General features: G+C 54.9%; 2 protein-coding genes across 37 annotated transcripts in view; both read right to left on the reverse strand.

The window, feature by feature from the left end:
* The window catches only part of LOC311425300 (butyrophilin subfamily 1 member A1-like), a 47,885-nt gene extending 45,711 nt beyond the window's left edge, over nt 1–2,174 (reverse strand). For 6 of the 12 annotated variants that reach the window (XM_084501066.1, XM_084501063.1, XM_084501065.1 and 3 more), the window contains exons 1-3: nt 1,767–2,168; nt 1,012–1,359; nt 101–382 (exon numbers count right to left, since the gene is read on the reverse strand). In XM_084501066.1, coding sequence (XP_084357192.1) covers nt 101–382; nt 1,012–1,359; nt 1,767–2,082 — 946 coding nt within the window. In that variant the 5' untranslated portion in view covers nt 2,083–2,168. Of the gene's footprint in view, nt 1–100; nt 383–1,011; nt 1,360–1,766 lie in introns of all 12 variants that reach the window. The other 6 variants (XM_084501057.1, XM_084501067.1, XM_084501062.1 and 3 more) reach the window with 5 other exon arrangements.
* The window catches only part of LOC311425281 (butyrophilin subfamily 3 member A3-like), a 74,427-nt gene extending 60,670 nt beyond the window's left edge, over nt 1–13,757 (reverse strand). For 6 of the 25 annotated variants that reach the window (XM_084500981.1, XM_084500992.1, XM_084500976.1 and 3 more), the window contains exons 1-15: nt 12,873–13,730; nt 11,658–12,005; nt 10,747–11,028; nt 10,513–10,617; nt 10,167–10,187; nt 9,624–9,644; nt 9,488–9,508; nt 9,370–9,390; nt 9,240–9,260; nt 8,997–9,017; nt 8,460–8,480; nt 8,331–8,351; nt 7,881–7,901; nt 7,350–7,370; nt 7,222–7,242 (exon numbers count right to left, since the gene is read on the reverse strand). In XM_084500981.1, the coding sequence (XP_084357107.1) occupies nt 7,222–7,242; nt 7,350–7,370; nt 7,881–7,901; nt 8,331–8,351; nt 8,460–8,480; nt 8,997–9,017; nt 9,240–9,260; nt 9,370–9,390; nt 9,488–9,508; nt 9,624–9,644; nt 10,167–10,187; nt 10,513–10,617; nt 10,747–11,028; nt 11,658–12,005; nt 12,873–13,071 (1,165 nt within the window). In that variant the 5' untranslated portion in view covers nt 13,072–13,730. Of the gene's footprint in view, nt 1–7,221; nt 7,243–7,349; nt 7,371–7,880; nt 7,902–8,330; nt 8,352–8,459; nt 8,481–8,996; nt 9,018–9,239; nt 9,261–9,369; nt 9,391–9,487; nt 9,509–9,623; nt 9,645–10,166; nt 10,188–10,512; nt 10,618–10,746; nt 11,029–11,657; nt 12,006–12,872 lie in introns of all 25 variants that reach the window. The other 19 variants (XM_084500982.1, XM_084500980.1, XM_084500991.1 and 16 more) reach the window with 12 other exon arrangements.
* Between the last annotated feature and the right edge of the window lie 1,758 nt (nt 13,758–15,515).

A 15,515-nucleotide genomic window follows, 5' to 3' on the forward strand; every position in this document is an offset into this window, starting at 1 on the left:
GTTTACATGCCCGTGGGTGGAGGAGCAAGACCCAGAATTCTCCTGGGTCGTGACAAGTGCAGGGGCCAGGAACACCTCACCCTGGCTGTGCCATTTGTACCTGCAATGTGCAGGGATGATTCCCGCTCCTGCTGGAGGCGGCTGTTCCTGACCACACAGGACAAGGGCCCCTCCACGCTCCCGGTCACGATGACGGCACCTTCGATTTCAAAGAGCCCCTCCTGGTCCTGGGAATGTGTCGGGGGGTCCGAGGGCAGGTGCTGCCCGCGAGCATCCCTCCACAGCAGCTGCGGCAGCGGGTACCAGCCGGCCGATCGACACAGCACCCGGACGCCTCCGGCCTCGTAGCCCCCCAGGGAGAGGTGGGGGTCAGTGCCTGTGGCTGGGGGAAGAGCGCGTGGCTGGGGCTTGACTTGTGGAGGGATTCATTTCAAGGCAAAGACCCCATCTGCTCCCATGCCAGACACAGCCTAGCACAGCAACGGCCCCAGGGGCTGAAGGACGAGGCACTCAATGTACTCACTCTCACCCTAAAACCACCCCGTTTGGTGCAAAATCCAGACAGCAGGGCTGCACAAAGCCAGTGGTTCCAAATTGCCCACAAAACCCAGGTGCTGAGCTTCAGCACCTCCAGGCAGCATCTCTGCACCAAGCCGTGCTGGTTCAAGAAGCCCCGAGAATTCCTGACAACGTCACAGGTCTCCCCCCGCACAGAAAGCAAAAGTAAAGCAGATGTCCAGCTGCTCAGAGGACTCTGCGATTCTCCCTGTGTGCTGTTTGGTCCCATTGCTGACACAGCTGAAGGTGCTGCTCAGCAGCCTGTGCCCAGTGCCCTCACAATATTATGATTCTTGTCTTCAAGGACACCAGTGAAAACTGACAAAAGTCTCCAGGGAGCTCTCTCCCCAAACATTACCTCCACATCCATGGGCATGCTCCATGCTGTGAAACAGCTCAGGTGTTCAAAGAGCATGTAAAGTCTGCCCTGGCAGCACCACCCCAGCCACTAACCTGACACCTCCAGATCCACAATGGCTTCAGCATAAGCATGACCATCTCCCACAGTGCAGACGTACTGGCCATCATCAGAGGGTCTCAGCCCTGTGATTCGCAAGTCCAGGATTCCAGCAGAGAGACCATCTCTGAGCAACTCTGTCCTCCCGGTATATGTCCCCATCTGCTCCCCGTACAGGTCCTCTCCATTGTGGTAGTGGTGCACTGTCTCAGAGAACCTGTGCCGAATCCACCTGACCTCCAAGCTGCTAGCATCGTGTTGAGGGGACAAGTGGCAGGGCAGCACGACATCCTGCCCCACGGTGGCAGTGAGAGGGTGTCCTGGTCCCTCCACATTGAGCTGGGCTGGGCAATGGAGAAGGGCACAGAGAGGAGGTAAGATTTTGCCATTGTAAATTTAGGGACAGTGAGTGTCAAAGGGCGAGCTGTGCGTGAGTTGGTGCGTGCTGCATCCCCTGTGTCCCATGGGAAACCACCGGAGAAAGAGGAGAGGGAGAGGGAGGATGTGCAGGAGAAGGAGGTGTGCTGGGAGTGGGAGCCCTCTCTGCAGCATTCGGGCGGGTGAAGGAGACACAGAAAGGGCAGGCAAAGCAGCAGCCATATTGCGTGAAAGAACCGAAGTGAAAGTGAAACCCAGCACGGGCGAGCTGTGGGCTCGGGTCCCCCCTACCCTGGAGCCGCTCCCCTGTCCCGCAGCAGCACGTCTGTCAGGCCCAGAGGGAAGAGCTGCCAGCAGTCCCACAGGATCCTACCTGAGCCTAGCTGGAGGAGAAGCAGAGTGACGAGGAAAGTCAGGATGCCCCTGGCATGGCCGGTGAAGCTGGGCTGGCTGCAGCCCCAGGGGAGCCCCATCGGAGAGAGAGGTCCCCCAGGGGGCAGATGGCCCCCCAGGTGTTTTTCTCCAAGCCAAGTTAGATCTCCCTCGTGCCACCCAGCAGTCCTGCAGAAAGCACAAGGCTCCGCCCAACTTTCCCAACCTTTGCCCAGTTCCTGGCTGCAATAACCCTCCTGGAGCAGCTCTGCCCCTAGGGCAACGTCTGGGGAGCTCTGCCAGGCTGGCACCACCATCCCATTGCAGCTGGGTGCCCAGTCCACTGCCTTTAGCAAGCACGAGTTGCTTGACCCCAGTGGGGGCCTCTCCAGACCTCCAGGGAAAGCCACTGGCTAAGGTCATTCATCTCCACGCATGCAAGGAGGAATCAAACTGTGAGCAATGGGAAAACGTGGAGAGATGGCAGAAGAGAACTGAACAGGATTGGAGGCTGCAGGGAACGGGGCATAGCAGGGTGCTGAGCCCAGAGCAGCCAACCTTTGCCCAGGGTGCTGAAGGCAAAGTGCCAGTGCCTCTCCCAGCTCCAGTAAAGCAGCTGTGGTAGAAGGTTTGCTCAGATGGGCAGGGACCTTCTTCAAGAGCTTAGGTGCATAAGGAAAGTTTCTGTTTGCTGGAAGTGAAGTCAGTCAACATGGAAAGACGACAGAGTTACTGTTTGCCTTTGTAGGGAGAAAATTCATATGGCCAAAGCTCAAGTTGAGTTGAAGCTGGATAGTACTGGGAGGGGCAATAAAATGGGTTATTTTTTTAAACTCTCTTAACAGCAAAAGTAGGATGAGACAACACATTGGTCTGTTACTTGATGGGGATGGTCTAAGAGGTTCCTCGACTTCACAGAGATGTTTAATGCTTTCTTTGCCCTTAAGACTGATGCTGGGCTGTGGAACCCCAGGTGCCCTTAGCTGGAGAACAGTGACTGCAGGAACAATAAAGTCCCAACAACCTCAAATTTGTGTGGAATTTGCTGCTCCAGATGGATACATACGAGACTATTGGGCCTGATGGGATTCATCCCAGAGTACTAAGAGAACTGGCTGAATGCATACGTCTTCCCCTTTAGGCCCTTCACCATCTCCGTGGCCCTTCTCTGGACACTCTCCAATACTTTCACATCCTTTTTGTACTGTGGTGACCAGAATTGCATGCAGTACTTGAGGTGAGGCTGCACCAGTGCAGAGTAGAGCGGGACAATCACTTCCCTCATCTGACTAGCAATGCCATGCTCGATGCATCCCAGGATACGGTTGGCCCTCCTGGCTGCCAGGGCACACTGCTGGCTCATGTTCATCTTGCTGTCAACCACAACCCCCAGATCCCTCTCTGTGGGGCTGCTCTCCAGCATCACACCCCCCAGTCTGTCCCTATAGCCAGGGTTGCCCCATCCTAGGTGGAGGACCCAGCACTCGCTCTTGTTAAACTCTATGCAGTTGATGATTGCCCAGCTCTCCAATCCGTCCAGATCTCTCTGCAAGGCCTTTCCACCTCAACAGAGTCAACAAGTCCTCCCATGGGATGCCATCCTTCATGAGCTGATCCTACATGAGCTTCCCACAGGCAGCAGCCCTTCAATACCTGCTCCAGTATGGGTCCATACCACAGGGTCCTTCAGTCAGGAGCAAACTGTTCCAACCTGGTTCCCCCAAAGTCAGCAGTTCCCCTCAGACCCTCTGCTCCTGCGTGGGCTCCTCTCCAGGGGCTGCAGATCTGGACCAGTGCCTGCTCCACCAGGGGCTCCTCCATGAGCTGCAGCATGGAGATCAGCTCCATGTGGGACCCATGGGCTGCAGGGGGACAGCCTGCTCCACCAGGGGCCTCTCCACAGGCCGCAGGGGAACTGCTGCTGTGTGCCTGGAGCACCTCCTGCCCTCCTGCTGCCCTCACCTTGGGGGCTGCAGGGCTGGCTCTCACTCCTCACTCTCCCAGCTGCTGTTGTGCAGAAGTTTTTTCCACATTTCTTAACTGTGCCCTCACAGAAGCACAAATAACATTGCTTAGTGGCTCAGCTCTGGGCAGCAATGTGTCCCTTTGGAGCCAGCTGAAATGGGCCCTCATCTAACATGGGGCAGCTTCTGGATTCCCCTCAGAGAGGCCACCCTGCAGCCCCCTGCTACCAAGACCTTGCCACGTAAATCCACTACATCATGAAATCTCTCTAATTTAGTTTTAACTATACTGAGGAATCTGGAGAGGTCCCAGTGACTGGAAGCTGCCAAACGTTGTCCCGGTTTCCAGAAAGCGCAGCAAAGAAGACCCTGGGAATTACAGGCTTGTCAGTCTCATGGCAGTGCCTGGTAAAGTTACAGAGATTGCTCTGGGAGTGAGTGAAAAACACCTAAGGGACAATGCAGTCACTGGTCATAGGACACATGGGTTCATGGGGGGAAGCTCATGTTCAACAAACCTCATTTCCTTTTTTTTGGATAAGGTCAGTTTCTCATTTGACTGATGGAGCCAGTTGAAGTGATCTTTTGGATTTCAGTAAAGATTATGACATGGTTTCTGACCGTATCCACCTGGACCAAATGTCCATCACAGAGCCAGAGAAATGCACAATACGATGGGTGAACAATTGGCTGAGGGATCAGGCTCTGAGGGTTCTGGTAAATGGGGAGATATCAGGCTGGTGGCCAGTCATGAGTGGGGCTGTGCAGGGCTCCATTTTGGGGCCAGGTCTCATCAGTGGTCGCATAAATGGCCTGGATGCAGGATGGGAAGGAAACCTGCGTGAGTTTGTGGCTGACACTGAACTGAGAGGAGCTGCTGACTCCGTCAAAGGTGAAGAGGCCTTGCAGAGGGATCTGGCCAAAGGGGAGAGCTGGGCAGCCACTGCCTGCAGGAAGTTTAACAAGAGCAAGTGCCGGCCCTGTCCCTGGGCAGGAGCAGCCCTGGCTGTATGGACAGCGTGGCGGGCGAGAGGCTGGAGAGCAGCCCCCAGAACGGGAGCTGGGGGCGTTGTGGCCGATGGCAAGTTGGATGTGAGCCAGCAGCGGGCCCTGGCAGCCCAAAGGGCCAAGCGTGCCCTGGAGTGCTTCAGGCATGGCACTGCTGGCCCGCCGAGGGAAGGGATCGTCCCGCTCTACTCAGCCTGCTGCGGCCTCACCTCGAGCACTGCGTGCAGCTGTGGGCACCGCAGCAGACGAAGGGCGTGAAACTGTGCGAGAGCCTCCAAGGGAGGGCTACGAGGAGGGCGAAGGCTCTGCAGGGAAAGGCATGTGAGGAGCGGCTGAAGGTGCTTGGCTTGTTGAGACCAGAGCAGAGGAGACACAGGGGAGGCCTCATGGTGGCCCACGGCTTCCTGATGAGGGGAGCGGAGGGGCAGGCGCTGGTCTCTGCTCTCTGGGGCCAGAGACAGAGCCAGAGAAAATGGCATGGAGCTGCTTCAGGGGAGGCTCAGGCCAGCTGTTCAGAAACTATTTATTTCCTGAGAGGGTGCTCAGACGCTGGAACAGGCTCCCAAGGGACGTAGCCATGTCCCTGAGCCTGCTGCAGCTGAAGCAGTGTTTGCAGAAGGCTGTTTGAGAGAGGGTCTGATTTTTGGGTTGGCCATTGTGGAGTCTTGAGATGGACTCGATGGTCCTGTTGGGTCCCTACCAACTCGGGCTATTCTGTCATTCTGTGATCTTGGGCTTTAGGCTGAGGAGACCTGCTCCCTCTGCTTGAAGGACTTCCAAGAGATGCCCCAGTGTGGGGACAGCCTCTGCAGAGCCTGCGTGACGGGAGGCTGCAAACCCTTTGGGTGCCCCCCTGGGCAGCACAATGACCCAGATGGGACAAGGGGGTCCGAGGCTCCAGCTGGGGAAATGGGAGCAGCTGGAATTTAAATTGCTCCTGGCTCTGACTCCCAGGACCAACACCAAGGACAGGTCTGCTGCCAGACGCCTTCCCAGGCAGCAAAGCCTCAGCACACAAAGCACCCAAGAAATGCCACTGCCAGACTCCATCTTCCTGTGCAAAGCTTTATTTGCCACAGTCCTGCTGCTGCTGTGCCTTGATGTGCTCCAGAGGAGGGAACAAAGAGCCCCCACAGGCTGCTCATGCTCAGCACCAGGCACAGAGCAAGGATCAACCCCAACCTAGGAGGCAAAGGTAGCCTGCAATGGCCATCAGCATATGGTGACCACGTCCCTTGCCTTGGGGTCTGCAAGCAGTGCAAGCAGAGGGGAGAGGAGTGTGGAGAGCTGCTGCAGCCCCTGTGCTGCCCGCTGGGGCTCAGAGGCAGGGTGAGAGCCGTGGGTGCCAGCAGGGCTTGTGCCCCAGCACAGGAGCCGCGTGCAGGGCAGAGCCCAGAGGCTGCAAGGGGCCTGGCCCCTGCTTGCAGCATCCCAGCCCTCCTCCAGCAGCAGGGAGGAACACAGGGCAGCCCCTGTCCCCACTGCCCCTCATTCCTGTGTTGTTCCTGCATGACCAACAAGAGGTGTTCAAGGAATATCTGGAGAAGGGCAGGAGGTCCCCAGGGCTGGGGACAGGGTTTACAGGGTGCTGTCCCTCAGGCACAGCTGAACTCCCCGTTTCTTCATCATGAACCAGGGGCGGATGCTCTCCCCATTGAGGGAGACTGCTGTGAAAGTGAAGATCTCGACCCCATTGTCAGCATTGATAAAAGACACCTGCTGCTGGGTACAGTCCAGACAGACCCAGATTCTTGTGGGGGCAGGGGACAGGAGCAAGTCAGTGGGAGGAGATGTGAGAGACTTGAAATGTTCATAATAGTACTCCACAGCCCAGATCCCTGCTGTAGGGCTCATGTTGATCTTTCCCTTCCTCTCCACAGAAGCCCTGGACACCCCCACAGCCCACCAAGAATACTTTAGCTGATCCCCCTCCACCTCCACCAACCAGCAGTGCGTCCCCTCTCTGAACTCCTCACGGCCCAGCACACAGCAACTATCGTCAAATCTCTCTGGTGTGTCAGGAACCCGAGGTGGTATGTCTTCCCATCTCACACTGCTGTTGTCCTGAGACACAACAAGCACAGGATGAGCCGTGTGTGGATCCAGGGTCACCTTCACTGCAGGGACAGAAGGAGCCAGGCCATCAGGGGCAGAGCTCAGCCCTGGGCAGACTTTCCCCAGCTCGGGGCCAGGAGCTGCCCCACGGGGCAGGAGATGGGGCACCTCTTGGCTCCTGACCATGCCCCAGCAAGGGCAGGAGAAGCACCGCACAGGGCAACCCAATGCACACCTACCTCTATTATGAGGCAGCAGACACCTTCTCCATGCTGGAAGGAGAGGGGAGAGCTGGTCACAGCCATGGCTGGTGCCCAGTGGGTGTGGGCAGGGTGAGGGGCCAGCCCTGGGCTGCTCTGTCCCAGCTGCCCACCCTCCCCTGCACATAGCCTTGGAGATGTCATACAGCCCAAGCTCTGTGACACTCACCCAGCTCTGCAGCTTGTTCCGCTAGAAAAGGAAGAGAAAAGCAAGGCATGATGTGAGGGGAGTTGCTCAGCCCATGGCTGTTGCCATGGAAAGGTGCCAAGTCTTTGGGTTTATTAAGATAGTCTTACCCATCCTTGCATCTTTTCTCACTGGAAAAGGAAAGCAAAAGCAATGCATGATCAGAGAGGAGTGCTTCAAATTCCATGACTAATTCCATGGCTAGACCCCAAAGTTCTTTGCCCTGGTGAATGGGCACAGACAGTCTTGCTCTCGGACTGGGAGGGACCAGACTAACAGGGAGCAAGACCCAGCTTTGAGCAAGGCTTGAGCACGTGGAGCAGTAAGGACAGACACTTGTGCAGCTCTCTGCACAGTGCCACCAAAACAAATGTGGAACTGAATGGGGACGGGTGGAGGACATCCCTGTCCCAGAAGTGTCAGTGCAGAGCAGGGCAGACCCACAGCTCGCTCCCCATCCCCACCTTGTTCCCTGTTCCTTTCAGCCATCCTGGCCGTATCCTGTGCCCAGGGCACCCCCAACCCCAGCACTCCCCACTCCCCTGTGAGGGGCCAGGCCTGGGCTGCTCTGTCCCAGCTGCCCACCCTTCCCTGCACATCGCCTTGGTGTTGCCTTGGGGCTCAAGAACAGGGACACTCACCCAGCTCTGCAGCTTGTTTCTCTGAAAAGAAAAAAGAAAATCAATGTGTGACCAGAAGGAAGAGCTTCTCAGCCCATGGCTAGACTTTGAATACATCTCATGAGTGGGAAATGACCAACTTGCACCCAGATTGTGAGAGACCTGACTAACAGTCAGCCAGAACCAGCTTTGAGCAAGGCTCGTGCACGTGGAGCATTAAGGACAGATACTTGTGCAGCTCTCAGCACTGTGCCACCAAAATGCAAGTGGAAGTGAATGGGGATGGGTGGAGGACATCCCTGTCCCAGAAGTGTCAGTGCAGAGCGGGGCAGCCCCGCAGCTCACACGTGGGTGCAGAGTGGTGGGTGTGGGCAGGGTGATGGGCCAGCCCTGGGCTGCTCTGTCCCAGCTGCCCACCCTCCTCTGAACCTTGTCTTGGAGATGTCAGAGTCCAAGCTCTGTGACACTCACTCAGCTCTTCAGCTTGTTCCTCTGGAAAAGGAAGAGAAAAGCAAGGCATGATGAGAGGGGGAGCTGCTCAGCCCATGGCTGCTGCCATGGAAAGGTGCCAAGTCTTTGGGTTTATTAAGGTAGTCTTACCCATACTTGCATCTTTTCTCACTGGAAAAGGAAAGCAAAAGCAATGCATGATCAGAGAGGAGTGCTTCAAATTCCATGACTAATTCCATGGCTAGACCCCAAAGTTCTTTGCCCTGGTGAATGGGCACAGACAGTCTTGCTCTCGGACTGGGAGGGACCAGACTAACAGGGAGCAAGACCCAGCTTTGAGTAAGGCTTGAGCACGTGGAGCAGTAAGGACAGACACTTGTGCAGCTCTCTGCACCGTGCCACCAAAACACAAGGGGAAGTGAATGGGGACAGGTGGAGGATGTCCCTGTCCCAGAAGCGTCAGTGCAGAGCAGGGCAGCCCCACAGCTCGCTCCCCGTCCCCACCTTGATCCCCGTTCTTTTCAGACATCCCGGCCGTGCCCCATGCCCAGGTTAGCCCCAACCCCAGCACTCCCCGCTCCCCTGTCCGGGTGACGGGCCAGCCCTGGGCTGCTCTGTCCCAGCTGCCCACCCTCCCCTGCACATTGCCTTGGTGCTGCCCTGGGGTCCAAGCATGGGGACACTCACCCAGCTCTGCAGCTTGTTCCTCTGAAAAGGGAAGAAAGTAATACATGATCAGAGGGGAGTGTTGCTCAGCCCATGGTAGATCGTGAACACATCCCATGACTGGCAAAATACTGCCTTGTTCCGAGGTGAGACCAAGAAAATAGTCATTGTGGCCCAGCTTTGCTTAATGGTCTTATAGGTGGAACCGTAAGGACAGACACTTGTGCAGCTCTCTGCACCGTGCCCAAGCTCAGGGACACTCACCCACTTTGGCAGCCAGTTCCGCTGGAAAAGAAAGAGAAAAGCAGTGCATGAGGAGGAAGGAGAGATTCTCGTCAAATGGCTGCTGCAAAGCAAAGGACGTCGATTCCTTCCGATTAGGTGGGAGACTCACCCAGTCTTGCATCTTTTTCCCCTGGGAAAGAAAAGCATAAGGAATCCATGATCAGAGGGAAAAATGATCATCCCATGTCTGGACCCCAAATTCTTTGGGTTTGGGGATGGACACTCACCGATCTCTGCAGGTAGTTCCTCTGTAAAAGAAAAAGAAAGACAAAAGTAATGCACGTTCATAGGGGCAGCTTCTTATCCCAAGGCTACTCCTCTGGGAAGACACCAAATGCTTTCTCTTTGGGGAAGGAGACTTACCCAGCCTTGCGTCTCTGTTCACTGGAAAAGGAAAACAAAAGCATGAGTGATCAGAGGTTACAGCTTTTCATCTCAGGGCTGATCCCATTGGAAGACCACGAAGGGTTTAAAGTGGGAAATGACCAACTTCCACCCAGACTGGGAGGGACCAGTCCAACAGGGAGCAAGACCCAGCTTTGAGCAAGGCTTTTGCACGTGGAGCAGTAAGGACAGACACTTGTGCAGCTCTCTGCACCATGCCACCAAAAGACAATGGGAAGTGATTGCACATGGGTGGAGGACGTCCCTGTCCCAGAAGCATCAGTACAGAGTGGGGCAGCCCCGCAGCTCGCTCCCCATTTCCACCTTGATCCCTGTTCCTTTCAGCCATCCTGGCTGTGTCCCGTGCCCAGGGCAGCCCCAGCCCCAGCACTCCCCACTCCCACCCCAGGCTCCAGCTGCTCCTCCAGCACCCCCGAGCCACCAGCACACAAGCCCCCAGAGCCCACCCAGACCAGGCCCTCCCGCACAGACACCACTTCCCCAGGGACTGCAAGGACTCACCCAGCTCTTGTATCCGAGCCGCTGAAAAGCAAAGGTGCAGGAACAGGTGGTGAGCAGAGCAGCTTGGTTGCTGGGTGGGAACATGTGCAGGGGGGCTGCACCTTGCCACCAGCCCCACGCTGCAGCCATGCTCCCTGGCCTCCCACCCAAGGCCCCTTGCCTTCTCCCCTGCCTTCGTTGCCCAAGGCAGAGGCCCAAAACCATCCTAAGGCCTTTGGCATCCCCAGGAGAACATTCCCTTCCTCCTCCTACTCACCTCCCTGGGCCAGGGCTCAGCCCCGCTCCAGACCCAGGGGGGTCCCTGCAGAACACCTCCCTCCGCTCCATCCCTGCGCTGCCAGCTTACCTTGCTTTCGATAGAGATAAACTCCGAGGCCAATGGACACAGCCAAAAGCACGAGGACCAGAGCCAGAGCCACCATCCAGGGCTGGGCGTTGTGGAAGAAGGCAGCTGAGAAAAGGCAAAAGGAAAAGGGCTGTGTTTCCATGCCCATGGATGGAAGAGCAAGACCCAGACTTCTCCTGGGTCGGGACAAGTGCAGGGGCCAGGAACACCTCACCCTGGCTGTGCCATTTGTACCTGCAATGTGCAGGGAAAATTTCCTCTCCTGCTGGAGGTGGTTGTTCCTGACCATGCAGGACAAGGGCCCCTCCACACTCCCAGTCACGATGACAGCGCCTTCGATTTCAAAGAGCCCCTCCTGGTCCTGGGAATGTGTCGGGGGGTCCGAGGGCAAGTGTTGCCCACGAGCATCCCTCCAGAGCATTTGCGGCAGCGGGTACCAGCCGGCCGATCGACACAGCACCCGGACGCCTCCGGCCTCGTAGCCCCCCAGGGAGAGGTGGGGGTCAACGCCTGTGGCTGGGGGAAGAGCGCATGGCTGGGACTTGACTTGGGGAGGAATTGAGTTCCAAGGCAAAGACTCCGTCTGCTCCCAAGACAGACAGAGCTTAGCACAGCTACGGCACCAGCGCCTCTTGTTCCAGGTCCTCCGTGCACCCACCCTCACCCCAATCCAACCTGGCTGCTGCTAGAAACAGAAAGAAGGGCTGCACAATGTCAGTGACCCCATATTGTCCATAAAACCCAGGTGCAGAGATCCAGCTCCTCCAGGCAGCATCTCTGCACGATGCCATGCTCGTTCAAGAAGCCCCAATACTTCCTGACAAATTCTCAGGTCTCCCCCAGCACAGAAAGCAAAAGTAAAGCAGGCGCCCATCTGCTCAGAGGACTCTGCAGTTCTCCCTGTGTGCTGTTTGGTCCCATTGCTGACACAGCTGAAGGTGCTGCTCAGCAGCCTGTGCCCAGTGCCCTCACAATATTATGATTATTGTCTTCAAGGACAGCAGTGAAAACTGACAAAACTCTCCAGGGAGCTCTCTCCCCAAACATTACCTCCACATCCATGGGCATGCCTCATGCTGTGAAACAGCTGAAACATTCAAAGGACACGTAAACTCTGCTCTGGAAGCACCACCCCAGCCACTAACCTGACACCTCCAGCTCCACAATGGCTTCATCATAAGCATGAGCATCTCTCACAGTGCAGACATACTGGCCATCATCAGAGGGTCTCAGCCCCGTGATTCGCAAGTCCAGCCTTCCAGCAGAGAGACCATCTCTGAGCAACTCTGTCCTCCCGGCATATGCCTCCATCTGCTCCCCGTACAGGTCCTCTCCATTGCGGTAGTGGTGCACTGTCTCAGAGTTATTGTCCCGGATCCACCTGACCTCCAAGCTGCGAGCATCGCGTTGAGGGGACAAGTAGCAGGACAGCACGACATCCTGCCCCACGGTGGCAGTGACAGAGTGTCCTGGTCCCACCACTCCGAGCTGGGCTGGTGTGAGAAACAATGTTGTGTTTTTGCAGCAGAGAATTATTTTTCTGTATTCCAAGGTAATTTTGTAGTCATAATAACGAGAAATGCTAAGTAGATAAGTGGACCGTAGGAGGCCTCACTGTTCCAGAATAAGGTAGAAGCTTGAGGAAAACAGGATGAGCAGTGTGAGAACAGGAAAGCAAAGATCACAAGTTCTCAAAACATAAGAAAGGAGAAATTAAAGGGTTGAAAAAAAAATCTACATATACGGTATAGAGGAGCGTCGAGTAGCTTGTGAACCTGTAGTACTCAGCCAATGAGGAAAAAGGGGAGGTGATCAGGTGTCAGGTAATAGGGAATAAAAGGTTAGGATTTTGCTCTCCTGATTGACAGGATCCCCGCCATTGCAATCGTGAATAAAATAGCTTCAGAGAAGATCCAGTCTGAAGAAAATTATTTGAGATGTTTCTCACACTGGGCAATAGAGAAGGGCACAGAGAGGAGGTAAGATTTTGCCATCGTAAATTTAGGGGCAGTGAGTGACAAAGGGCGTGAGTTGGTGTGTGAGTTGGTGCGTGCTGTGTCCCCTGGGTGCCATGGGAAACCACCGAGGAAACAGGAGAGGGAGAGAGAGAGAACGTGCAGGAGAAGGAGGTGTGCTGGGAGTGGGAGCCCTCTCTGCTGAATTCGGGTGGGGGAAGGAGACACAGAAAGGGCAGGCAAGGCAGTGCCTGTGTTGTCTGAAAGAACAAAAGTGAAAGTGAAACCCAGCGCGGGCGAGCTGTAGGCTCGGGTCCCCCCTTTCCCACAGCTGCTCCCCTGTCCCGCTGCAGCAAGTCTGCATGCACAGGGGGGAGAGCCCCCAGCAGCCCCGCAGGATCCTACCTGAGCCCAGCTGGAGGAGGAGCAGAGTGATGAGGGAAGTCAGGAGGCCCCTGGCATGGCCATTGAGGCTGGGGCAGCCACAGCCCCAGGGGAGCCCCATCTGAGAGAGAGGTTTCCCAGGGGGCAGACGGCCCCCGCAGGTCTTCTTCTCCAAGGGAACCCCACCAAAAGAGCGAGGTCCCTCACAGCACCCAGCCATGCTGCAGGAAGCACAGGGCTACGCCCAACTTCCCAAGCCTTTTCCTACATCCTGGCTGCAATAATCGTCTAGGAGGAGCTCTGGCCCTGGAGCAGTGGGGACAAGTGTCTGGGGAGTTCTGCGTGCCTGCCACTGAGATGCGGAAGATGCTAAAACTGATCTGAATTAACATTTAGCTACATATATGGTAAAATATCCTGATTATAGGGGATGTAGGTGAGAAACTAAAAAATATCCTAATTGTCAGGGATGGAGATGAGAACCTAATGAGAAGCAGATGTAAAAAGGAAGATATCGCTCAAGGGCAACGGATGAGGGAAGGACAAACAAGTCGTTAGGGAAGGACGAACAATTTGTTGGCAGGAAGCAAGGCAAAGATGAGCAAAAAAGTCGTTAATACTGTCCAACAGAAGGTCAAAGTCCAGAAAGGTAAAAAGTTTGACCTCCTCTTCCTCTTTGCCTTCATCCTTAAAGACCCCTGCCCACGACCACCAGGCTACATTCCACAGACGCAATGTGGAGGAGCTATAGGGAGGGGAGTATGGAAATGAGCATTTGGAAGAGGTCCGCCTTTTTGGAGATGTTGTGGTTTAACCCAGCTGGCAGCGAAACACCACACAGCTGTTCCCTCACTCTCCACCCTCCTTCTCTGGGATCACGGAGAGAACCGTGAAGTGAAGCCTGTGGATTGAGATAAAGGCAGTTTATTAAGACAGGAAAATAATAATAACAACAATAATAATAATAATAGTACTACTACTAACAGTGTGTACGAAACAAATGATGCACAATGTTCACCACCCACTGACCAATGTCCAGCCTAACCCTGAGCAGTCTGCTCCCCCCCCAGCCCCTGCTAGCCACCCCTATATATTGTTTAGCATGATCCCAAATGATACGGAATACCCCTTTGGCCAGTTGGAGTCAGCTGTCCTGGGTCTGTCCCCTCCCAGCTCCTGCTGCACCCCTAGCCTGCTCTCTGGCAGGACAGAGCGAGAAGCTGAAACGTCCTTGGCTTGGTGTAAGCACTGCTCTGCAACAATTAAAACATCAGCATGTTATCAGCACCCCAGGATATGGTTGGCCCTCCTGGCTGCCAGGGCACACTGCTGGCTCATGTTCAGCTTGCTGTCAACCAAAACCCCCAGATCCCTCTCTGCAGGGTTGCTATCCAGAGTCTCGTCGTCCAGTCTATATGTATACCCAGGGTTGCCCCATCCCAGGTGCAGGACCCGGCACTAGCCTTTGTTAAACTTCATGTGGTTGGTGATTGTCCAGCTCTCCAATCTGTCCAGATCTCTCTGCAAGGTCTTTCCACACTCATCCTAGTCAACAACTCCAAGTTTGGTGTTGTCAGCAAATTTGCTCCAAACACCTTCCAGTCCTACAGCCAAAGCATTTATAAAGACATTGAAGAGGACTGGCCCTAAAATGGAGCCTTGAGGGACCCCACTAGTGACCATCCACCAGCCTGATGTGGCCCCATTAACCACAACCCTTTGAGCTCTGCCCATCAACCAATGGCTCACCCATTGTATGATGTTTTTGTTCAGTTGTATGCTGGACAGTTTGTCCAGTAGGATCCTATGGGAAACTGTGTCAAAAGCCTTGCTGAAGTCCAAAAAGATCACATCAGCTGGTTTCCCTTGGTCAACTAGATGGGTGATCTTATCATAAAAGGAAATCATATTTGTTAGGCAGGACCTACCCCTCATGAACCCATGTTGGCTGGGACCAATGACTGTATTGTCCCCCAGGTGCACCTCAATAACTTCAAGAATCATCTTCTCCATAATTTTACCAGGCACTGACATGAGACTGACAGGCCTGTAATTGCTAGGGTGTTCTTTCTTACCCTTCTTGAAAACTGGGACAGCATTTGCCAGCTTCCAGTCTACTGAGACCTCTCCAGATTCCCAAGATCATTGAAAAATATTTGAGAGAGGTCCTGTGATGACATCAGCCAGCTCTTTAAGCACCCTGGGATGGATCCCATCCGGACCAATGGACTTGTATGGATCCAGGTGGAGCAGCAAATCCTGCTGTTCAGGGTCGGTTGGAAGTTTGTTATTCCCATCATCATGGTCCTACAGCTCAGGGCACCCAGAGTCCTGAAGCTCATCATCAGCATTGAAGACAGAGGTGAAGAAGGCATTAAATGTCTCTGCTCTGCCTGTGTCATTGTCTGTGAGGAGACCTTCCCCGTCAAGTAGCGGACCTGTGTTTTCTTTGGTTCTCCTTTTTCTGTTCTCATATCTAAAAAAAAACCTTTTTATTGTCTCTCACAGACATGGCCAGCTTCAACTCTAGTTGGGCTTTGGCCCCACGAATTTTCTGCCTACAAATACGAACAGTATCCCTGTATTGCTTCCTCATCTCCTGACCCTCCTTCCAGCAGCCATACACTTTCTTTTTCCGTCTAAGCTCCAGTAGAAGATCCCAGG

The sequence above is a fragment of the Aythya ferina genome, assembly GCF_964211825.1.
Source record: "Aythya ferina genome assembly, chromosome: 30".
Lineage (NCBI taxonomy): Eukaryota > Metazoa > Chordata > Aves > Anseriformes > Anatidae > Aythya > Aythya ferina.